This window comes from Lemur catta, chromosome 3 (genome assembly GCF_020740605.2).
Source record: "Lemur catta isolate mLemCat1 chromosome 3, mLemCat1.pri, whole genome shotgun sequence".
Classification (NCBI taxonomy): Eukaryota; Metazoa; Chordata; class Mammalia; order Primates; family Lemuridae; genus Lemur; species Lemur catta.
The window spans coordinates 92,783,176-92,807,917 of NC_059130.1; the positions used below are offsets into that span (position 1 = coordinate 92,783,176).

Below are 24,742 nucleotides of genomic sequence, written 5' to 3' on the forward strand. Positions count from 1 at the left end.
AAAAAGACTACTTGTGAGTCTTGTTTACTAGACATTCTAACATGCTAGTTCTTTCAAACTGTCCTTTATTCAGTCCTGTTTAGAGGACTGCTGAGAGTGCTTTTAAAGGTTCTCTCTCCATACGGGACTTTGATCAATTATTGACCGTTCATTATTGGAAAGATCTTTGTTTCTAATGACCCCTAAAGTCAAAATTTAAATATAATTTTACTCTTTGCATCAAGTGCCATTCACAACTTCCATCACTATTTCAAGCTCCTTCAAAACTCTCTTTCTAGGTAAAACCAGTCTCACTTAGCTCATGTGAAATCTCAAAGCTAGTAAACAATCTTAGCAAACAAAGAAACTTTAGTTTTTAAATAGATCAACCATACCTTGCCAATTCCAGAAGTGATTTCCCATAGAAAAAGAAGGCTTCTCCACACTCATTAGCTGTCTCTCCATACTTCTTACCTCTACAAAGAGAATAAACATCTATTGATAAAATCTGAATTAACATGTAGTCTAACACATTTATTTCTAGTTCTTAAGTTATAAATTGATATTTCTTCAGTAACATACTCCTAAGAAATCAGTAATTCCCTCTTTGTTTCAAGTCAAGGTCAAATGGACTCTGGCTCACACCTGTAATCCTAGCGCCCTGGGAGGCCAAGTCAGGAGGATCGCTTGAGCCTGAGCAAGTGCAAGACCCTGTCTCTACTAAAAATAGAAAAAATTAGCTGGGCGTGGTGATGCGCACCTATAGTCCCAGCTGCTCGCACCTATAGTCCCAGCTGCTCGGGAGGCTGAGGGAGGAGGATCTCTTGAGACTGGGAGTTTGAGGTTGCTGTGAGCTAGGCTGATGCCATAGTACTCTAGTCTGGGTTACTGAGGGAGATTCTGTCTCCAAAAAAAAAAAACAAAGAAAAAAAAACCCAATGTATTAAGTTAATGTTACGTGCTCTTTATCTATCTGTGATGTATACTCTAAGTGACATCAATTTGCTACAGTTAGTATATAATCTTAGGGCCAAAATGCATTAACAGGTATTCCTCCTGCTACAAGATGGATATCAACATGGACTAGAATAAAGGACCTTTGTCTGGGACCTAGAGAATGACTAAGGTCCGTGAAAAGGCATCATGACGTAAATAAAGAACACAATATCTGGAGCCATTCTGCCTAGATTCAAATCCTACATTTAACCCCTAACTAGCCCTGTAACCTCCAATAAATTACTTATTCTCGTAGTGCCTTAGTTTTCTCATTTGTAAAATGGGAATATAAATTGCTGAAAAGGCTAAGGCAAGAACTAAGTGAGTTCATGTATGTAAAAGCACTGAAAACACTGCTTAGAAACACAGCACTGTGTAAGTTTTAGCTATCAATATCTAGACAGGGAAGAGGGAGAAAAGAAATCACAGTGTGATCAATGGGAAGAGGTACTTCTCTGTGTAAAGTAAGGAGACCAACTTTCTTTTTCTTTTTTTTTTTTCCATTTTATTTTTTTTATTTTACTTTATTATTTTTTTTTGAGACAGAGTCTCATTCTGTTGCCCAGGCTAGAGTGCTGTGGGTCAGCCTAGGTCACAGCAACCTCAAACTCCTGGTCTCAAGCAATCCTCCTGCCTCAGCCTCCCGAGTAGCTGAGACTACAGGCATGCGCCACCATGTCTGGCTAATTTTTTCTATATATATTTTTAGTTGTCCATATAATTTCTTTCTATTTTTAGTAGAGACAAGGTCTCGCTCTTGCTCAGGCTGGTCTTGAACTCCTGAGTTCAAATGATCCGCCCGCCTCGGCCTCCCAGAGTGCTAGGATTATAGGCGTGACCCACTGCGCCTGGCCAGGAGACCAATTTTCAAGCAGCAAAAGATTGGCAGAAGTCATGCAAAATCAGGCCAACTACTGAGAGTAACTAGAGAAACTAAGCAGGACATTGTGATGAAGGGTCATCTTTAAAGGTAGTCTATTAGATTAGAATAGTGTACCTCAAATTTTCCTTCTAAACACCCTTAATGGCAGGACAGTAGGGATACTGACCTCTCCAGGAATCTAGGAAGAATAAGCTAAGAAAAGTATTTATTTGTGCTTAATCTTAAAAACTTGGTAACATTTTACACTGTAAGACAATCATGCCTTTTTATATAAACATACCTAGATGCTATCAGATAAAGTTTGGTCTCCATTGCCACAGCCCAATGCATTAAGCCCAGGTGGAGATAAACAAAGACACCAGGCATCAGACAAAAGATTATTACAGATATCCAGGAATAAGATTCTGTTCTGGATGTTGGGAGAGGGAACAGGTGTTAGGATAAGAATGGACTGATATGACCCTTAATCATCATGAGATTCAAACCTGAAATCCATAAATGCTTCATAAAAACCATTTCTTTTATAAGGAAGATGAAACTCAATTGTATGTAATATAATCAACCAATAAGGAACATGACTGACCTCCAATTGCAATTGGTAATTCTATCTTAGAGAAAACTTGCTCAAACCAAGTCATAGCGGAAAAGGCCACTGCTAGAAGATTTAACTTACTCTTTTTTCTTTTTCAGATCTGGAGGCACATTAAAGTCTTTGGGGAAAATAAATCACCTTTAAGATACTAAAGCTAACCTTTTCCTCCAGGATATAGGTATAGGGCCAACTGGTGGTAGCTGCCAACTTCCATGCAGTTGTAACAGCAGGTAACACATGTGCTAAAAATGTATGAAAAATGCTGTGCTGGCCGGGTACAGTGGCTCACGCCTGTAATCCTAGCACTCTGGGAGGCCGAGGCGGGCGGATCACTCGAGGTCAGGAGTTCGAGACCAGCCTGAGCAAGAGCAAGACCCCCCCTCTACTAAAAATAGAAAAATTAGCCAGGCATTGTGGTGTGTGCCTGTAGTCCCAGCTACTTGAGAGGCTGAGGCAGGAGGATCACTTGAGCCCAGGAGTTTGAGGTTGCAGTGAGCTACGATGGCACCATTATACTCCTCCAGAGCAACAGAGCGAGACTCCATCTCAAAAAAAAAAAAAAAAAAGAAAATGCTGTGTTAATAGTATCATTTGTGGTAGGGTAAGCAATCATGACTTGCTTGGGCCTGAGGGGTTCTCCCAAATACATAACTTCCAAAGTCCCAGACAAACTAGGAAAAGGTGGTACCCTAATTAGTGGTGATGAGAATATAAATTACCTTACTCAGAAAAATCAAAGGCTGAAACTGCTTAGTGATATTTAAGTTTTACAGTTACATAGTTACAGGAATAAACTTCTGTATGAAAAATAGTCAAAAGGCCGGGCGCGGTGGCTCACGCCTGTAATCCTAGCACTCTGGGAGGCCGAGGCGGGTGGATCGCTCAAGGTCAGGAGTTCGAGACTAGCCTGAGCAAGAATGAGACCCCGTCTCTACTAAAAATAGAAAGAAATTATCTGGCCAACTAAAATATATATTTAAAAAAAATTAGCCGGGCATGGTGGCACATGCCTGTAGTCCCAGCTACTCGGGAGGCTGAGGCAGTAGGATTGCTTGAGCCCAGGAGTTTGAGGTTGCTGTGAGCTAGGCTGACGCCACGGCACTCACTCTAGCCCGGGCAACAAAGCGACACTCTGTCTCAAAAAGAAAAAAAAAAAAAAAGAAAAATAGTCAAATGTTTTAAAACTCTTAACCTTCATGCTTTTCCCCCCTAAAACTTTTTATAACTCAAGGTCTATTAGGAACATAATATTACATCATAGCAAAACACACAGTACTTACAAAAGACTAGCTGCTTCCTGGAACGCATTGACAGCTGCTGGAATATCCCCCATCACCAGATGTTTCTGTCCTAAACCCAGTAATTTCTTAGCTTCACTATCCACATCCAGACTGCAAGAAAAAGATTTTTTTCCTAGTATCAAACACTGGTTAAATCAACATTTTCTGAACACCTGCTATATTTGAGAATAGTTTTTTTAATTTTTTAAAACTTTTGAACTACTCTGGCAAGGCCCAGCTGAGTCACACGTATTTACTACCACAAAACCAAAAGAAATCTCAAAGGCAACATTCCCAGAAGCTTGACTAAAATATTTTCTCATAAAGGCTTATCTCCTCACAAAGCCTATATATTGTATGTTACCACAAATATTTGCTCATTAAGTAACAAATAAAGAATCACAAAGGAACCAAAAATTCATACAAGTTGTACTAGCTAAAAGAAAAATTAAAATTAAGAACCATTTAGAATAGGGCAACAGGCAGTGATCTCAAGATTAACACAAAGTGGTACTGGCATAAAGAAAAGCAAATAGATCAAATGGAACAAAATGGAGTACAAAAATGGATCTACACATATATGGCCAACTGAAATTTTGACAAAGGTGCCAAGGCAATTCAATGGGGAATGGATAATCTTTCTAACAAACGGTGCTGGAATAACTGGATACCCAAACACAAAAAGTAAACCTCAATCCTTACTTCACATCTTATACAAACTGAAATGGATCACAGGCTTTCTAAATGTAAGATTTAAAACCATAAAACTTGTAGAATATTTAGGAGAAAATCTTAGTGACTTTGGATTTGGCAAAGACTTCTTAAAAACATGAGAGAAAAAGCATAAACTATCAAGAGGAAAAAAATCAATACACTAGAGAGACCATTAAAGGGAAAAACTATTGTTTTTTGAAAGACAGTTATAAAAACAAAAAAGGCAAGCCACAGATTGGGAGAAAATATATGCAAAACTATCAAAAAGGAGTTGGCTATATAACAAACTCTTACAACTCAATAATAAAAACAATCCAATTTAAATATGTCATCAAAGATACATGACAAATAAGCACATGAAAAGATACTCAACATTATTATTTAAAGAATGCAAACTAAACCGACAGTGAGATACTATTATATTCCCACTAGAATGGCTAAAATTTGAAGACTGACTACATCAAGTGCTGACAAGGATATAAAACAAGTGGAACTCTCATACACTGCTGGGTAAGAATGTAAAATGTTAGAATCACTTTAGAAAATGGTTTGGGCGTTTCTTAAAGTTAGATACATACCTACCATATGATCCAGCCATTCCAATCCTAGGTATTTACCCAAAAATTGAAAGTGTATGCCCATACAAAGACTTGTATACAAATATTCACAGCAGCTTTATGTGTAATAACCAAAAATTGGAAACCCAAACAGATAAACAAATTGTGATATATCTACATTAGGGAGTACCATTCAGCAACAAAAAGAATGAACTATTGATACATGTGAGAACATGGATGAATCTCAAAATAATTATGCTCAATCAAAGAAGCCATACAAAAAATTACTTACTGTATGATCCTATTTAGATAAAATTATACAAAATGCAAACTCATTTTCAGTGACTGAAAGCAGATTAATGGTTGCTAGGGAGGGAATGAAATACAAAGGAGGATGAGGAAGCTTTGAGGGGATGGGTATGTTCACTATCTTAATTGTGATGTTTTGTAGGTGTATACATTTGGTTTCTAAGTTCCAATTAATGGAAGCCAAGTTTTTTGCAAGGATAATCCCTTTTCTTAATCCAATCAACCAGATTTGGGCACACATTGCCAATGTAAAAGTAAAAGCAGAGAACTGAAGAAAGTAAGGAGGCAAGCCATAGTGGAAAAGCACTCCAGGGCAGAGGCAGTAAGTGCAAATCTCTAATAGAAGAGTGCTTAAAAGTATTTGAGAAACAGAAAACTTTTCTGGCTGGAGTTAAGCTATGGGGAAAATTGTGGGAAATAAAGGGAAGGGGGATATGCAGCAGCATATCAGTATAGAATAAGATAGAACAAGAAGAGTAGTAGGGAGAAGACCAGTTAGAAAAAAAGTACAAAAATCTAGACAAGGACCTGAGTACTAGCAGAAATGTTTAGATTCCGGATATACTTATTTTGGAATTTGCTAATGGACTAGATACATAATTTCTTGAATGAAAGAGTCAGAGATAAAGGCCTCTATTTTTTTGGTGGGGGGGCCCAGGCAACTTGTTTTAACAGCCATTAATAGACTGTGAGAATTTTACCTATATATATTTAATCCTAGTATCCATACCTCATAAAGTTGTTGGATTATTACCTCATTTTAGGGAAGGAAAAACTAAGACTTAATAGTAGAGATTCAAATCCAGACAACCTAGATCAAGAATTCTGTAACAATATTGCTATATACTGAGATAAGGTCAACTGAAGGAAAAGCCAATGAGGAACAGAAGAATCAATTACTGTACAGGATTTAGTTTTGGATATGTTAATTCTAAGACACCTTTTAGACTTCCAAGATGTTAAAAGGAGCAATCTGGGAGATATGTACAGATGAGATGGGAGATACACAGGGACTTGAGATACAAATGGGAGTCATGTCCTTAAACCCACAGGACTTAACAGGGGAGATTACATAGGGAGTAGCTATTAATAAAGAAGAGAGGTTGGCCGGGCGAGGTGGCTCACACCTGTAATCCTAGCACTCTGGGAGGCCTAGGCGGGTGGATCGCTCGAGGTCAGGAGTTCGAGACCAGCCTGAACAAGAGTGAGACCCCCGTCTCTACTAAACATAGGAAGAAATTATACAGACAGCTAAAAATATATATAGGAAAAAATTAGCTGGGCATGGTGGCACATGCTGGTAGTCCCAGTTACTTGGGAAGCTGAGGCAGTAGGATCACTTAAGCCCAGGAGTTTGAGGTTGCTGTTGAGCTAGGCTAACGCCACGGAACTCACTCTAGCCCGGGCAACAGAGTGAGACTCTGTCTCAAAAAAAAAAAAAGAAGAGAGGTGGTGGGGTGCAGTGGTTCACCCTGTAATCCCAGCCCTTTGGGAAGTTGAGGCGGGAGGATCACTTGAGGCCAGGAGTTCAAGACCAGCCTGGACAACATAGCAAGATCCGTTTCTGAAAATAAATTTAAAAATTAGCTGGGTGTGGTGGAGCACATGTGTAATACTAGCTACTCGAGAGGATCACCTGAGCCCAGGAGTTCGAGGCTACAGTGATCTGTGATAGTGCCAGTGCACTCCAGCCTGGGCAACAAAGCAAGACAAGACAAGAGTCGAGACATGACATGACATGACCAGACAAGACAAGACAAGACAAGAAAACAAGACAGGAGAGAAAAGTTGTAGGACTAAGCCTGGGAGCCTTCCAACATTTAGAGGTAGGGGAGATGAAGAAGAAGGAAGTTGGGTGGGGGAGAAGGGGAATAGCCAGTGAGGGGAAAGGAGCTAAGGCAAAATGGTATCTCAGAAGCCAAATGAAGTAAAGAAAGTGATGGATTGGGTCAATGTTACTGACAAGATTAACTCAGAGGGCTGAGAAATGTAGAGTAAGGAATACAGATGAAATTAATAACTATAAGCAAGATTGTTTCAGTGGAATGGTGGAGACAAATCTTGATTAAAGAATGTTAAAGAAAGAATAAAAGAGGAAGTAGAGAAATAAAGTAGTCACATCTTTCACGTTTTCCTACCAAAGAAACTGAAGAGGTGGCCGGGCACGGTGGCTCACGCCTGTAATCCTAGCACTCTGGGAGGCCGAGGCGGGAGGATTGCTCAAGGTCAGGAGTTTGAGACCAGCCTGAGCAAGAGCGAGACCCCGTCTCTACTAAAAATAGAAAGAAATTAGCTGAACAACTAAAAATATATAGAAAAAATTAGCCGGGCATGGTGGTACATCCCCGTAGTCCCAGCTACTTGAGAGGCTGAGGCAGAGGGATTGCTTGAGCCCAGGAGTTTGAGGTTGCTGTGAGCTAGGCTGACGCCACGGCACTCTAGCCTGGGCAACAAAGTGAGACTCTGTCTCAAAAAACAAAAAAAAAGGAAAGAAAGAAACTGAAGAGGAAAAAGATGACAGGGTATGAAAGGTCAACAAAGTTTATTTGTACAAAGTAGGTTTGTACAATCTCATTGGAAACAAAAATAGTATTGCTGCATAGAGAACTATAGGAGCTCTGTTCTTAAGTAAATGATTGTGGATGGGATCTTGTGAATGTATGGAGATGTTGGTGTTATATAAATGCAATGGTTCTAAAACTTTCAGGAGCCTTTACACTGTTAAATTACTGGAGCCAGCCCCCCCCCCCCACCGGCCAAAGAGCCTCTGTGTGTGTATTATCTCTAACAGTATTCACCACATTGAAATTAAAACCAAAATAATTTAAAATGTTGCATGTTAATAATGTCATTTTTGTGAAAAATAACTTCAAAACAAAAAAATTTTAGTAAGAATGATAGCAGTTTACATTTTTGCAAATCTCTGAACTGTCTGGTAATAGAAGATAGCTGGATTTTCATAGCCACTATTCTGCATTCAATCTGTTTTGATCTGGTTTTGATCTGTGTAAGAATGTCTAATGTCACACAGATATGTAGGTGGAAAGGAGAATATTTAAAAAACCTTTTCAGGGAACTTGCAGATATTCTTTGACACTACACCAAAACCTAAAAGGTTAGTTGTAAAGTAGAATCTGAAAACATGTTAATGAACTTCTCAAACTGGTACATTAAAAAAACTGGTCTCTCTTGTACGCTGGATCTTCTATTTATGCATGATTATGTAAAACCATGGACATAGCAGCAGTACTCACAATAAAAAGGAAGGAAATTCTGACATGCTACAACATGGATAAACATTAAAAATAATATGTTAAATGAAATAAGCCAGTCACAAAAAGATAAATACTGTATGATTCCATTTATGAGGTACCTAGAGTAGTCACATTCAGAGACAGAAAATAGAATGGTGATTGCCAGGGGCTGGAGGAGGGAGAAATGGGGAGTTGTTTCAGAATTGCAAGATGAGATTGGTTGTACAACAATGTGAATGTACTTAACACTAATGAACTATATACACTTAAAAAGATGGTAAATTTTACGTTTTGTGTATTTATTTTACCACAACTTCAAATACCACCATCAATTTCATCACAACAGTCCTGAAACTAACTGCCCTCAAATTATACTGCTCTTAGTTTATGTTACAGATAAGAATCTAATTGTACTGTGTAAATAACCTTACCTCTCTACTTTATCCGCAGAGGTAGAAGGAGCAGGAACATCTTCTTCAATTCTGTAATGAAAAATTAAGGGGGAAAAGTAAAACTGAAGCCTATTTTAAGCCTGAAAATTAAATAAATTCAGAAAAAATATAAAGGAATAAAAAAGCTATGATTTATTAAACACCCAAGAATTATTCACCTACTTACATAATCAAATTTAATTCTTACTCTTTCAAATATCCAGGGTTGAAAATAACTAGCAACTTCACAGCTCGAACCACAGAGATAAGGTACAACTTAAAAGGCAGTGCCTTCAGCTGCAGGTCATTAAGCTATCTGGGCTATTTGCCCAGAATCTCGAAATGGTCTTGGATCCTTATCTACAAACTCTTTCTGCCACAGCCAATTATATACATCAAAGTTTTATTAAAGGGTTATTCTGGCCAAATAGTCCAGCACAGAGCTTCTCAAACTACCTAGGTTTTTTATTTCCAATCTGTACCAGTTGGGTTTTTGTAAATTACAATAGAAATGTCATGGTAATGTCAAATTGCTTTGTTCCTAAATGCTTATTCCAAACTTTCATACTTATCTCTTTGTAGGACAGTAACAAAACAACACTAGTCTATGAACCACATAGTGTGGTAGTAACACAAAAGTCCAAATAAAGAGTTTGAATACTAAAAATAAACACATTATTAATGTTGCACATACCTGCTATAAAACATTCAGGTACCACTGGCAACAAGAACACACAAAATGTTTTGTACCCACATAGGAGAGAGGGTGAGGTGCAATACTATTTAACTTTCATAGCTAGCTGTGACAGAAGTAACCAGGACTGGATTCACCCTTCTGCCTCAGACAACTAAAAAAAATAGCTGAAGTACAAGAAACATCAGTTTTCAGACACTCAACCATTAGCACGGTACAGTGATCTGGCAGAAGAGGAAAACATGAGGTGAGCTTTATCAGTGCCCCAGCTTACTGCCTGGAGAGTTTTGCAAATGACATAGAGGAGGAACCCAAACACATTCGACAGTCTCACGGAATTGAGGAGACCAAGGTGGCTAGAATTTATAGGACAGAATAGTAGAAAGGATAAAGCTATAGAGAGCAAGATTTAGAGATCTGCAGAAGAGTCCTTCTGGTCTTTGGCTAGGTTCTAATTAACTTAATGCATGAGAAAACTACTAAGACCTGGAAAAGAACCACCATAATGGAAGAGATGAAACCTTAGAGATCACACAGGTTTCTAAAATAGTTCATGGACATTAAGTACAGCACTCAGGAGAGTACTCCTTTAATAATGGAGGCAAATTAGCAATAGACTAAATAAAGAGTGTTTCAGAGATCTGCTTAATAAAACTTAAAAACAAGCCTCAAAAGGATTGAACTATTTCCAAATAACCACCCCAGAACAAAGCCAAAATATATTCAAAGGAACAAAAAAACTTCAGCAACCAACAAGAAACTTCACAATGTTTGATATCCAAAAATAAAGTTACCAGGCAAACAAAGAAACTAAACAGGAAAATAAAACCCATAATGAAAACAATTAATCAACAGTAACAGATTCAGAAATGACATAGATGAGAGAATTAGGCAAGGACATTAAAATAGTTACAACTATGTTCCACATGCTCAAAAAGGTAAAGATTAGAGCCTACAAAAGAAAATATTCACAAATCTAAAGACGCAGCAGTAGGAACTATCCTAAATGAAAATACAAAGACTGCATTTTCATTTAGGATACAGCTGAGGCAGGAGAATCACTTGAGGACAGGAATTAGAGGCTATAGTGCACTATGATCCTGCCTGTGAATAGCCACTGACTCCAGCCTGGACAATATGGGGAGACTGCATCTCTTTAACAACTTTTTTTAAAAATTAAAACAAACAAACAAACAAAAAAACCACAGAATTCAACAATGATTCTGTATACATAATGTGGGTTTTTTGTCTGCCTGCTTTTGTGAGGTTTTTTTCTATCATTGGTTTTCAACAACTTGATTATGATGTATCTTGGTGTCGTTTTCTTCATGTTTCTTTTGCTTGGGTTTATTGATTTCTGGATCTATAGATTTACAGTTCTCATCAAAATTGGAAAATATTCTACCATCATTTCTTTTTCTTCCTATTTCATCTCCCCTCACCCCTTGCTGCCAAATCCCTTCAAGGACTCCAAACAACTTTCCAGTATCTTTTTAAGATATATTGTCTGTTTTGTAAGAGCTAGTTTTTACCAGATAAACTAAGTAACAAATACAGCAACTTGTCAGCTGTTTCATTACTTGGGAGGATGAGGCAGGAGAATCACCCGAGCCCAGAAAGAAGTCTGAGTTCAGCCTTCCCAATATAGCAAGATCCCCTCTCTAATAAAAAACCCACAAAATAAACAAAATAAACATAAATACCACAACTGGTATAATGCCAATCTCTGTATTATTAAAGCTTAACTCCTCCCTACTTTGGCGAATACTTCCTTAAATATCATGTAAATTCTAATAATGGAGCAACTTTATAACTTTCCTCCTCCCACTTTCCATCACAAAATGTAACCAGGCACAAAGCTAGACAAGTATACAAAAGCCAGATCGTTTATTTTGATGCCAACCTAAAGCTTAAAAAAATTGTTTTTAAATTTTTCGTGGCAAGGTCTCACTGTCACCCAGGCTGGAGTGGAGTTGTGCCATCATAGCTTATTGTAATCTCGACCTCCTGGGCTCAAGAGATCCTCCTGCCTCAGCCTCCCAAGTATTTTTATTCTGAAGTCAGGAATCATCAAAAATGTATTATGATCAAATTTACTTTTTATACACCCTGACTGCAGCACAAAACATTGTTTTGTTTTTTGAGACAGAATCTCACTCTGTTGCCCTGAATAGAGTGCTGTGGCATCAGCCTAGCTCACAGCCACCTCAAACTCCTGGGTTCAAACGATCCTCCTGCCTCAGCCTCCCAAGTAGCTGGGACTACAGGCACACGCCACCATGCCCGGCTAATTTTTTCTATTTTTAGTAGAGATGGGCTCACTCTTGCTCAGGCTGGTCTCAAACTCCTGAGCTCAAGCTATCCTCCCACCTCGGCCTCCCAGAGTGCTAGGATTATAGGCGTGAGCCCCTGTGCCCTGCCCAAAAGATAATTTGAAGTAGATAAATTAACAAGGGAACCAATAAAGACACTATTAAATAACACTGTAAAGCACTCAGCAGTGATAAATTTACTTCTTCCATTCTTACTCAGCAGTAGCCTAGACAAACAGAAAAGGACCTGAAGTAAGGCAGTACTTGTACAGTCAGAAGAAGTAGACTAAAGCAGTGATTCTCACATTTTGGTAAGACAATCACTTGGAAGACCTGTTAAAACAGACTGAGCTCCATCACCAAGAGTTTCTGATTCAGTAGGTCTGAGATAAGGTCCAAGAATTTGCATTTCTAACAATTGCCCAAGTGATATTTACACTGCTGGTTTTGGAACCACTCTGAGAACTACTGGATGAGATCAAAAATTATAAACTGATGTTCACGTCCTATCTGGGCAATAGACATATGTGACCCAGTTATTTTAAAAAATATTAATTCTGGTAGTTACTACATCTAAAACTATAAAACTATGACATAAAAGTCCAGATTCCTACTTCTCTTAAAGAATCATTATGAATTTTTATAATGAATATGAAACCAGAATAGTAGAGGAAAGCCTGAGAGAATTACTTAATAATTCATCTGGAGAAGGCCATTTTAAATCCAGAAACCATGAATATTGATCAATTCTACTCCCTCTAATTCATTTCACAAAAGGTTAACTCAGCAAATATTCATATTATAGAATCTTGTAATGAACAGGAAAAAATCCCAATGGGAATAAATTAATGAGTATAACATAAACAAACACATTCACAGAAAATAAAACACAAACAGCTCAAACATTTGAGCACAAGCTCCTGCTCATTCTTAAGAGGCAAAATCAAGATCAACCCCTTCTCTTCCTTAGCCTACTCAATGTGAAGACAAGGAGGAAGGAAGATGAAGACCTTTATAATGATCCACTTCCACTTAACGAATAGTAAATATATTTTCTCTTCCTTATGATTTTCTTAATAACCTTTTTCTCAAGCTTATTTGATTGTAGAATACAGTATATAACACATATATAAAATACATATTAATTGACTGCTATAAGTAAGGCTTCCAGTCAACAATAGGCTATTAGTAGTTAAGCTTTGGGGGAGTCAAAATTTATGTGAATTTTTTACTGCATAGGGATCAGTGCCTGTAACCCCCATGCTGTTCAAGGGTCAAGTGTACTTCACTTTTTCCTATCTGGCCCTCTAGGCTTTACAATTCTAAGCTCTGCTACAGAGCAATACTAGGAAGGCCAAACTACTAATTATTGGAGACCTTTTGGAAACTGGAAAAGGAGTGGGGCTGGAGGGTGGAGATTCCTGTGGGGAATCCAGAATGTTTATATTAATATCTGAGGCTGGGAAACTGAGTCCTATCTAACCAAAATAAGCTACAAAAACAGTATTCATTAGTAGGAACTAGGGAGTTAAATGTTAACATAAGTTGATTTTATGGTGCTTATGGAAAACCTAAATGGATAATGTTCAAAAGGCAATTTAGAGCAGAAATTAGACTGCCAGACATAATACATGTAGTGTCTATTATATTCTCATTTACTACCTTCACACACACACCAAAAAAAAAACCCTTGAGAGGTGCCAATATTCTTGTTTTGCAGAGAAGTAACTTACCCAGTAACACAGATCATTCAGTACCTATATGACCCCTATCATAACTCATATTCCAACTGCCTGTTGACTTTATTCTAAAGAAAGGAACCACGTCTATTTTATCCTACCTGTATTCTAGTACCAAGCACAAGGCTTGGCACTTAATCAACATTTGTTAAGTTAAGTGACTGATGCTGAATCAGTAGGGTAGGATTAGGGCAAATGATTTTGCCACTTACCAAGTGAATTGCCTCATATTTTCTTCAACTATAATTAACAGTATATATCTCACAGGATTGTTTTGAAAAGCAAATGAGAAAGTTCATTAAGTGCTTAATATGATGCTTATTGGGACATAAGGAATGTACAGATTCTAGCAATCATTAACAATGAAAGAAAAGAGAAATAAATGGAGGTGGTCTATCAAAGGAAAACATTTCAAGGAAGGAATAGCTGGTCTCAATGCAGCAAAAAGGTTAAAGACTAATTAGAAAGCTAAGAATGATAAGGACTAATTTAGCATTTAGACAATGACTGATCACCATTAGTAACATTGTTTAAATGGTATGAAGGGAAAGAAGCCAGACTGAAGCAAGTTCAATAAACTTGTACACTCTCAGTACATGCCTGTCCTATTAGATTGTGATCTGATGATCAGGAACTGGTACCTTATTCATCTTTGTATCCCTAAAACCTAACAGTAAAATATAGATTAAATACAAATGTTAAAAGAATAAGGAAACAAGGAAAAAAGTGGAGATTTCTAGGAATGCAGACTTTTGACTGAAGAAGTAAAGGAAAGCAGCTAAAGAGATACGATACAGAAAATGTTTTTAAAATACATCCATCTTAAGAGGTTTGAATGTAGAGGAGACAGTGCCACCACAAGGGAAGGAGAGGAGGCACCAAGAGACCAAACAAGTAGCTAGTGCTAAACAATTAGACATAAAAAAATAGAGATTTGGCTGGGCTCAGTAGCTCACACCTGTAATCCTAGCACTCTGGGAGTCTAAGGTGGAAGGGTTGCTTGAGCTCAGAGACCAGCCTGAGGAAGAGTGAGACCCCGTCTCTACTGGAAATAGAAAAATTAGCTGGGCGTTGTGGTGCCTGTAGTCCCAGCTACTGGGGAGGCTGAGGCAGGAAGACCACTTGAGCCCAAGAGTTTGAGGTTACAGTGAGTTATGATGGTGCCACTGCACCCAGGATGACAAAGCAAGACTTGTTTCAACAACAACAACAAAAAGCAAATCTCTAATTGTTTATCTTCAAGATATTTTTTCTTTAACATAAACCTGCACTCTTGTGAAGAAAGTATATGGCTTATACCTAACTCCCTGCACTATGAGAAGCCAAGGCAGGAGGCCAGGAGTTCAAGACCAGCACAGCAACATAGCAAGACCTTGATGCACAAAAGAAATTTTTTTTTTTTAATTAGCCAGGTGTGGGCAACCACACCTGTAGTCCTAGCTACTCAGGAGAATCACTTGAGCCCAGGAGTTGAAAGTTACAGCGCGCTATGATCAAGCCACTGCACTCTAGTCTGGGAGACAGGGTGAGACCCTCTAAAGAAAATACAGTATTCCACTTAGGTTTTTCTTTTTGCAAATTTTAGTTTCCAACCCTCTATCTATATCTCCTATAACCAAGCAGGTGAATGAACATTCAAAGTACAAAAACATACAAACACCACCTGACTGGCCTCGATTTAAATTCTTGGCCACAAATCTAAAACAAGCACTCAACATTGGCTGGGAATCCTATAACATTTCTCATAGAATATTTGTCTTTTGACACACTAAAATGACTATTTCCCACTTCTACCTCTCCTCAAATCTCCTACATCATATTCCACCTTACTTCCAAGCAGGCCTTGCCTCACTCTTCATTGAGCAAACACAATCAGGCAGGAAATCCCCCTTCCTCAAGCACCAAAACTGCCAACTCACTTGCATCCATATCCATTGAAATTTCCCTGCTAGAGGGGGCCTCCCATTGTCATTTATCTTATTGGAGCCATCCCTGACCACCTACGTAAAATAACCACCCAGCCAGGCATGGTGACTCATGCCTGTAATCCAGCACTTTGTGAGGCTGAGGCAAGAGGATCTCGTGTCCAGAAGTTCAAGACTAGCATGGGCAACATAGCAAGACCCCGTCTCTACAAAAATATTTTTTTAATTAAAAAAAATGATATAACCACCCAATTAACTTTCACATCAGGTGGCTCACACCTATAGTCCCAGCTACTTGGGAGGCTGAGGCAGGAGGATCACTGGTGCCCAGGAGTTTGAGGTTGCTGTGAGCTAGCCTGACTCCATGGCACTCTAGCTTGGGTAACAGAGCGAGACTCTGTCTCAAAAAAAAAAAAAAAAAAAAAAAGCTTTCACATTAACCTTAAAATAGGGCACATTGAAATAATTATCTACCAAACACTTATCACTAATATCCTCTCACGGCCAGGCGCGGTGGCTCAGGCCTGTAATCCTAGCACTCTGGGAGGCCGAAGCAGGCGGATTGTTTGAGCTCAGGAGTTCGAGACCAGCCTGAACAAGAGCGAGACCCCGTCTCTACTAAAAATAGAAATTATACGGACAGCTAAAAACATATATATATATATATATATATATATATACATATGTATATATATATGTATATATATATATAGAAAAAATTAGCCGGGCATGGTGGTACATGCCTGTAGTCTCAGCTACTCAGGAGGCTGAGGCAGGAGGATTGCTCAAGCCCAGGAGTTTGAGGTTGCTGTGAGCTAGGCTGACGCCATGGCACTCACTCTAGCCCGGGCAACAGAGTGAGACTCTGTCTCAAAAAAAAAAAAAAAAAAATCCTCTCACTTATATACTTATCATCTTTATCCCACTAGTAGAAGTTCCATTTGAGAATGCAGACTAAAGTTGACCCCTAAACAACCCAGGTTTGAATTGCTTGGATCCACTAACACAAGGATTTTTTTCAATAAATATACTGGAAACATTTTTGGAGATTTTTGACCATTTGAAAAAACTCAATACAAACCACGTAGACTAGAAATATCAACAACATTAAGAAAAATGATCACGCCTGTAATCCTAGCACTCTGGGAGGCTGAGGCAGGCGGATCGTTTGAGCTCGGCAGTTCGAGACTAGCCTGAGGAAGAATGAAACCCCATCTCTACTAAAAATAGAAAAATTAGCCAGGTATAGTGGTGCATGCCTATAGTCTCAGCTAATAGGGAGGCTGAGGCCAGTGCACTCTACCCAGGGCAACAGAGTGAGACTCTGTCCCCCCAAAAAAAAAAAAAAAAAAACTAAAGGTTAAGAAATAGAGGTTTACAAATCAGTTTGAGTGATGCCAAACACTGATCCGTATTTTCTTCAGTAGCGTTAGGTATGCTCGCGTTGTGGTGAAAGTCGTCGCCAAAACCTTTTCCTCTTGCAAATCTCCCATTAAACAACTGCCCTCTCCCCCATCTCCCCTACCTCCTATTAACCACCATTCTACTTTGCTTCTATTAATTTGACTCCTTTAGACACTTCACAAATGGAATCATACAGTATTTGTCTTTCTGACTGGCTTATTTTACCCAGAAAAGTGTCCTCAAGGTTAATCCATGTAGTAGCACATGACGTTGTTTCCTTTCTTTTTATGGCTGAATAATATTCCATTGTATGTATATACCACATTTTGGGTATCCATTCATCCATCAATTGATTGCTTCCATCCCTTGGCTACTGTGAATAGTGCTGCTATGAATATTGGTGCACAGATCTCTTTGAGACTCAATTACTTTTTTTTTTCACCCAGAAGTGGGATTGCTATATCATACGGTAGTTTTATTTTTCATTTTGGGGGGGAACCTCCATACTGTTGTTTTCCATAGCAGTTCGGCCATTTTACAATCTCACCAACAGTGCACAAGGGTTCCAGTTTCTCCATAGCCTTGCCAACACTTACTTGGTTTTTTAAATCATGGCAATAATGGATGAGGTGATGTCATTTCAGCATTGACATGCATTTCATCTCTGCATTGAAATAATTATCTCTGATTAGTAATGTTGGGCCTCTTTTCATGATTGTTGGCCTTTTGTATAGTCTTTTTAGGGAAATGTCTATCCAAGTCCTTTGCTCATTTTTAAATCAGGTTATTTGATTTTTTTCGTTCTTGTTATTGTCACAGGAGTTCTTTATATACACTGGATATTAACCCTTTATCAGATATATGATTTGCAAACCTATCCTCCCATCCCACAGGCTGCCTTTTTACTCTGTTGATTGTGTCATTTGAAGCACAAAAGATTTTAAGTTTGCTACAGGCTGTTCATTTCGCTTTTGCTGCCTGTGTGTTTAATGTTATACTCAAGAAATCATTACCAAGTCCAATGCCATCAAGCTTTTCCCCCATGTTTTCTTCTAGTTTTATAGTGTTAGCTCTTATGTATAGATCTCTAATCCATTTTCAGTTACTTTGGTATGTGGGTCCAATTTCATTCTTTTGCATATGGATATCCAATTTTCCACACACCATTTGTTGAAGAGACTGTTCTTTCTCCATTCAGTGATATTGACACCCTTGTCAAAGACCATTTGACCATATACAAGAAAGTTTATTTCTGGGCTCTCTATTCTTTTCCATGGTCTGTGTTTATGCCAGTACCAAACTGCTTTGATTATAATAGCTTTGTAATGTTTTCAAGTCAGGAAGTGCGAGTCCCAAGATTTTTTTTCAATTATTTTGGCTCCTCAGGGTCCCTTGAGATTCTGTATAAACTTAAGGACAAATTTTTCTACTTCTGTAAAATATGCTATTTGGATTTTCATAGGGATTGTGTTGAATCTGTACATCACTTTGGATAGCATGGACATCTCATTATTAAATCTTCTAATCCACGAACAAGGGATGTCTTTCCATTTTTTGTGTCTAATTTATTTTAGCAATGTTTTGTAGTTTTCAATTTTAGTTCTTATATTTCCTTGGTTAGAGTCATTCCTAAGAATTTTATTCTGATACCATTGTTAATGGCACTGTTTTCTTAACTTCCTTTTCAGATTTTTATTAGTACATGAAAGGCAACTGATTTTTACTTAGCAACTTTGCTGAATTTGTTTATTCTAACAGCTTTTTTTGTGGAAGCTGTAGGGTGTACCTCAGTTTTTAAAGTGGTAAATGAAGAATACTTTTTAGACATGTATATTCAAATAACATGCATATGCATGTAACCTACCAAGGTTAACAGATGTGATGATTAGTGAACTGTCTTAGAGAATAGGTGTCTTAGTCGACTTAGTGTTACTATAACAAAATACCTAAGACTCAACAGTTTGTAAAGAAAAGACGTTTCTTTGGCTGACAGCTCTACAGGATGTACAAGAACATGGCACTGGCATTTGCGCGGCTTCTGCTAAGGGCTTTTGTGCTGTGTTAAAACATGGTGGACAAGGTCAAAGGAGAAGTGGGTATGTGCAAAGAGGGACCAAATCTAAGGAGTGTCCTAGCTTTGTAACAACCCATTCTCGAAGGACCTAAAATTCCATTTTTCCAAGAACTAATCTGTCTCACCTCAGCAAGAACTCACTCACTACAACAGGAATGGCACCAAGCCATTGACAAGTGATCCACCCTTACCACCCAAACATCTGCCACGTTGGGGATCAGATTTCAACATGAGATTTGGTGCAAACAAGCCATATCCAAACCACAGCACAAGGCCATATTTATCTTATTCAGAAATAATTCTAGCACATACATTTATTCCATTTATTTTTCTGCCCCACTCTCCTTCCCCCACCTAATTTCAGAATTGATTGACTATACTCTTCTAAACATAGTATATTTTTTCACAGGTCCACCAACTGGATCCTTTTCCCATTTACACATTTGAGCTAATGTACTGACCTAACTCCTCCTCCACTCCACCAAAACATAGGTACCCAGGTACTCTGATTAAATCTTTCACACAAATATATTCTAATTATAAGACATTAATTCCTCCTAATTCCATGAAGCTAACTCACAGGAAATTATCTTCAACAGAAAAATAGTAAGCACCAACATAAGCCCCACACCAACAAAGATGAAACAAAGCACTTGTGGAAACAGAAATTACAAGCCTCAAAATTTTACTCCAGGCCAGGCCTGGTGGCTCACACCTGTAATTCTAGCACCCTGGGAGGCCGAGGCAGGAAGATCGCTCGCTCTGAGTTCGAGACCAGCCTGAGTAAGAGCGAGACCCCCGTCTCTACTAAAAATAGAAAGAAATTATCTGGACAACTAAAAATATATATAGAAAAAATTAGCCAGGAATGGTGGCGCATGCCTGTAGTCCCAGCTACTCGGAAGGCTGAGGCAGGATCACCTGAGCCCAGGAGTTTGAGGTTGCTGTGAGCTTGGCTGACGCCATGGCACTCTAGCCTGGGCAACAGAGTGAGATCCTGACTCAAAAAAAAAAAAAAACAATTTTACTCCAAAGACTATTGAGCTAAACCACTTAGTTTTATTTTGACATTTTTCCTTCTAAAGCAAAGAATAAGAAGCTTGGGAATTACAACACAGCTAAGACAAAATTCAATGCATTACATTGGACTTCTCTTTCCAATTGAGCTTTCTTTCTCTTTCTTCCCTACCACTGCAGTACAAACTGCTATACGTTATTTTTATGATACAAACAAAAAGGTTAAGAAAGAATTAGTTAGAAAGCTAAGAATGCCAGGACTGATTTAGCATTTAGATAATCATAATTGCCTTAAGCAATATTGTTCAAATGGTGTGTAGCAACAGAAGTCAAACTGAGGCTTTTTTACAGATGATAAAATTGTGGTCCACTATCACCTACTTAAGCAAGGAAGCTGGTATCAAAAGCAATTCTAAGCCAGATGAGGTGACATATGCCTGTAGTCCCAGCTACTTAGAAGGCTGAGGCAGGAGGATTGCTTGGGCTCAGGAGTTGGAACCCAGCCTGGGCAACACAGTAAAACTGTCATCTTTTTTATTAAAAAAAAAAAAGCTGAATTGAGGTTTATTTCTCATTCCATTTATTCTTTCTACTGTTTTGGAAGTTATATTTATTCCTTCAATGGTTATACTGGAATTATAATATACATTCTTATCTACACTCTAAATTCTTTATTTCTTTATCCTACCCATAAACATGAGAACCTTAGAAACTTGACTTCTAAACATCCCCACCAACTTACTTAACTGAGGTACAATGTCTTCATTGTTCTCTCAAACTAATTAGATGGGATAATGAGGAAATGAAAATGGAAATGCTGGGGTTTAATCCAGTCTCTGCCACTTATGAATCTGGAAATTATTTCTCTAATAATACTAATAACTCTGATCTTGAGTTTCCTCATCTACAGAACAGAGATAAAAACTACTTCACAGCATACTCACGTAGATCAAATAAATACTTATTTAAAAAAAATAAACAAGGCTGGGCATGGTGGCTTACGTCTGTAATCCTAGCACCTTGGGAGGCTGAGGTGGGAGGATCGCTTGAGCCTAGGAGTTTGAGATTGCAGTGACCTATGATGACACCACTGCACTTTAGCCCAGGCAACAGAGACACTGTCTCAAAAATTTAAAAAATAAATTAAAACAAACAATACCAAGAAACAACCAGTACATATAATTGCTCAGTTTTAGTTTTCAATTTATGATGGGAGGAGCTGGGCACGGTGGTGCAGGCCTGTACTCTTAGCTACTTGGGAGGATCGCTTGAGCCCAGGAGTTCGAGACTGCAAGGAGCAATGATTGTGCCACTGCACTCCAGCCTGGGCCATAGAGAGACTGTACCTATAAAAATAAATAAATGTATAATGGGAAGAAAAATCTAAATGGTTCATTGTTTTCTCTAGCTGCATATACATAAACCTTCTCTGTGTATAACCTGCCAGGAAGCTGAAGGCTAGTTCACTAATAACCTAACTGGCTATACACAGATGACACCTGAAAATCTGGAAGAGACATTAGGTGCATACTTTTATCTCTTAAAAAAAAAAAAAAACCTTTTAAGTATTGAAAGGGGTGAGGATTCATCTAAGTGAAATATTGACTGCTAGAGATGTCTGAGAAGCACAATAATAAAGGAACTCTTTTTATAATAGATATAGCATGACTTCCAAGCCCAATCTATACTGGTCCTATCGAATCAATGGGGAAAAAGGCCACAGGAGTTTGAAATTAAAACTATTTCCCAGTTCCAAGGCGATTTTCAGGATAATATGAGAACTAATCCTCTACATGAACTACATGAACGCAAAGGAAACAAAAGGTGGCAAGTACCATAGGTAGAAATAACCAAATCTCTAGTAACTACAAAGGTACTAACATCATCGTCAGAAATGTAAGCCTATAGAAAACCAATTATAAAAACCTCATTTTTAAACAAAAAAACCTCACAGCAACCTTTCCTTTTACAGAGAAGACAACTAACTTCTAAAGTGCACAAGATTAGAAAAAAAAGTAGAACCAGGCAGCTAAAAAATAAGGGAAGATTGGGAAATCAGAACTACTGTATGAAAACAGCACTTGTTTCCTCCAACTGACGTGGCGTTTCCCTCCACTATTCAAAAAATAGCTTATGCCTGAGTGGCACTGTGCCACTTTAAAAACAATCATACCTTCTTCCTTCCAGTCTACACTTCGTGCATGCTACAACCGATTCTCCTAGCAACTAAACTGCTGGGAAGTGAAGAAAGTTCCACGAAGCGCTGGGTGAAGACGCTTTGCGCCCTGATAGTGTTTCCCTGCAACAGTCAACACCTTCAAGGTCTAAAAAAACTATGATCCTCCCCACTACAGTCAGGAGCTCTCTTGAGGGTCGTAGAGTGCGGTAACCATCCCCCGAGCACACAAGGTGAGCGAGGAGGCGGAGGAGAAAAGACCTCACCGCGCCCCTCCGCGGAAGTCCACAGCTTTAGCTCCAGTCGCAGCCCCAAACAATGGAGTTTTCCCGCCTCCTCAGGGCCCCGCCCCCTACTCCAGAGCCGGCGGAGGGAAACGAACGCACGCGCGCAAGGCCCCGCCCTCCGCAAGGCCCCGCCCACTCCGACCCCTTAGGTCCAGCCTCCTTCCTCGTGCAGGTTTTTTTTTTTTTTTTTTTTTTTTTGGCGCCAAATCTGTTCGTTATATTCTCGGGTTATCTAGAGACTCTACTGGAAGGGCAGGCCAACAGTATGGGGACAGTAGGGGTATGACCGCAGACCCTAACCCTGGGCCCCGCCTCCCCGCCGACAACCCCGGGCCGGGGAAGGAAGGAGAGGGGCAGGCGATGGAGACAACCGCCGCTGCCCCCGGCAAGATGGCGGCCGCGAAAAGCGGGGCAGGGGGCGCCAGCCGATCGCCGTTACTGCTGGTGCGCGAGGCACTCAGGAAGAGGGCAAGTTCTCCAGTGTCCAGGCCTTCCTCGAACAGCGACAGTTATTCTTGGGAAGGCAAGTCCTCCTGCCCACCGGTCTGTCCCTCCCGCAGGGCCCCCGTCCATCAGCCCACCCCGCTGACTGGCCAGTGCCTCAAGCTCTCCACCGTCCCGCTTACTTGGCAGAAACCAGCTCCGCGGCGATGGCGGCAGTGGCTGTGGAGTCTGTGGCCATGGTTCCCCTGAAGTGGTGAGCCAGTAGATGGAATAGAGCCTGTGAGGAAAACAGAAGGAATTTGGGACGCCAGAGACTTACTCAGGGACAGAAAATGGCAGATTGGAGACTCCGCGCGGCTAGGGCCCACTTATATACGAGGGCCCTTCGCCCCGCCCATCCACTTCCGGATCCTCCCCCCCAGGTTTAAAGGGCCAGGACTCAACCCCTCTCTATCCCAAGGACAGCCCATTCCCCCGCCCTCGCTGTATGGCTCCGCGGGGTACCTTTCCTCTCTGGCACGCCTTACCCGAAAAAAGCTACTTCCTGTTTCTCTAGCAAGTCGCGTAATAACTGGAATCTTGATACTACAACTCCTGACAGGACGCCAGCCTTCGGCTTCCACAGAAAGGGAAGCCAGTGCTGTTCTGCATATTTGGAGCGAGTAGCCGAGGATCCTCTTCCCGCCTGGATACTGGGGAAAGTGACTTGAGACTTTCTGTCTGTCCTGTCAGTCGTAACGGACGGACACGCGAGAGCCGAGCACGGGTACAGCAGCAACAGCTAGAACTGATCTCGGTAAGAGACGCGTGGCTCTGGCCCCCAGCAACAACTGACGCAAGAAGATGCTGTTCTAGGATTGGCTACAGCTGAAACTACCGCGCTTGATTCAAAGCTCTGGGCCGCGGCGGGAAGAGGCTGGCTCCTCCTTCTGAACCCGCCCCCGTCGGCTGGCCCAATCCGCTGATACCATCCTCTTAGGCCCTACCCAGATTCCAAATCTGGCTCGTTTAATGCTCCCAGCTCTTTTTTTTTTTTTTTTTTTTTGAGACAGAGTCTCACTCTGTTGCCCAGGCTAGAGTGCCGTGGCGTCAGCCTAGCTCACAGCAACCTCAAACTCCTGTGCTCAAGCAATCCTCCTACCTCCCCCTCCCGAGTAGCTGGGACTACAGGCATGTGCCACCATGCCTGGCTAATTTTTTTCTATATATATTTTTAGATGTCCAGCTAATTACTTTCTATTTTTAGTAGAAACGGGGGGTCTTGCTCTCGCTCAGGCTGGTCTTGAACTCCTGACCTCCAGCGATCCTCTGGCCTCGGCCTCCCAGAGTGCTAGGATTACAGGCGTGAGCCACCGCGCCTGGCCCTCCCAGCTCTTTTCGTCCACTCTTGGCTATGATTTGTTGAGTGCCTACTACGTGTGGGGTTACTGTGCTTAGATGCTTTAAAGCTATTAGCTGTTTTATTTAATCTGAATTTAGGCCGGGCGCGGTGGCTCACGCCTGTAATCCTAGCAGTCTGGGAGGCCGAGGCGGGTGGATCGCTCGAGGTCAGGAGCCTGAGCGATCAGTCACCAGCCTGAGCGAGACCCCGTCTCTACTAAAAATAGAAATAAAAATTATCTGGCCAACTAAAAATATATATAGAAAAAATTAGCCGGGCATGGTGGCGCATGCC

The 24,742-nt window shown here is 40.0% G+C and overlaps 1 protein-coding gene across 4 annotated transcripts in view; it reads right to left on the minus strand.

The window, feature by feature from the left end:
- Positions 1 to 23,802, minus strand: part of LOC123634199 (nuclear autoantigenic sperm protein) — a 35,671-nt gene extending 11,869 nt beyond the window's left edge. For 2 of the 4 annotated variants that reach the window (XM_045545542.1, XM_045545541.1), the window contains exons 1-4: positions 23,250 to 23,416; positions 8,996 to 9,046; positions 3,731 to 3,841; positions 375 to 455 (exon numbers count right to left, since the gene is read on the minus strand). In XM_045545542.1, coding sequence (XP_045401498.1) covers positions 375 to 455; positions 3,731 to 3,841; positions 8,996 to 9,046; positions 23,250 to 23,305 — 299 coding nt within the window. In that variant the 5' untranslated portion in view covers positions 23,306 to 23,416. Of the gene's footprint in view, positions 1 to 374; positions 456 to 3,730; positions 3,842 to 8,995; positions 9,047 to 23,249; positions 23,419 to 23,594 lie in introns of those variants that run through there. The other 2 variants (XM_045545539.1, XM_045545540.1) reach the window with 2 other exon arrangements.
- Between the last annotated feature and the right edge of the window lie 940 nt (positions 23,803 to 24,742).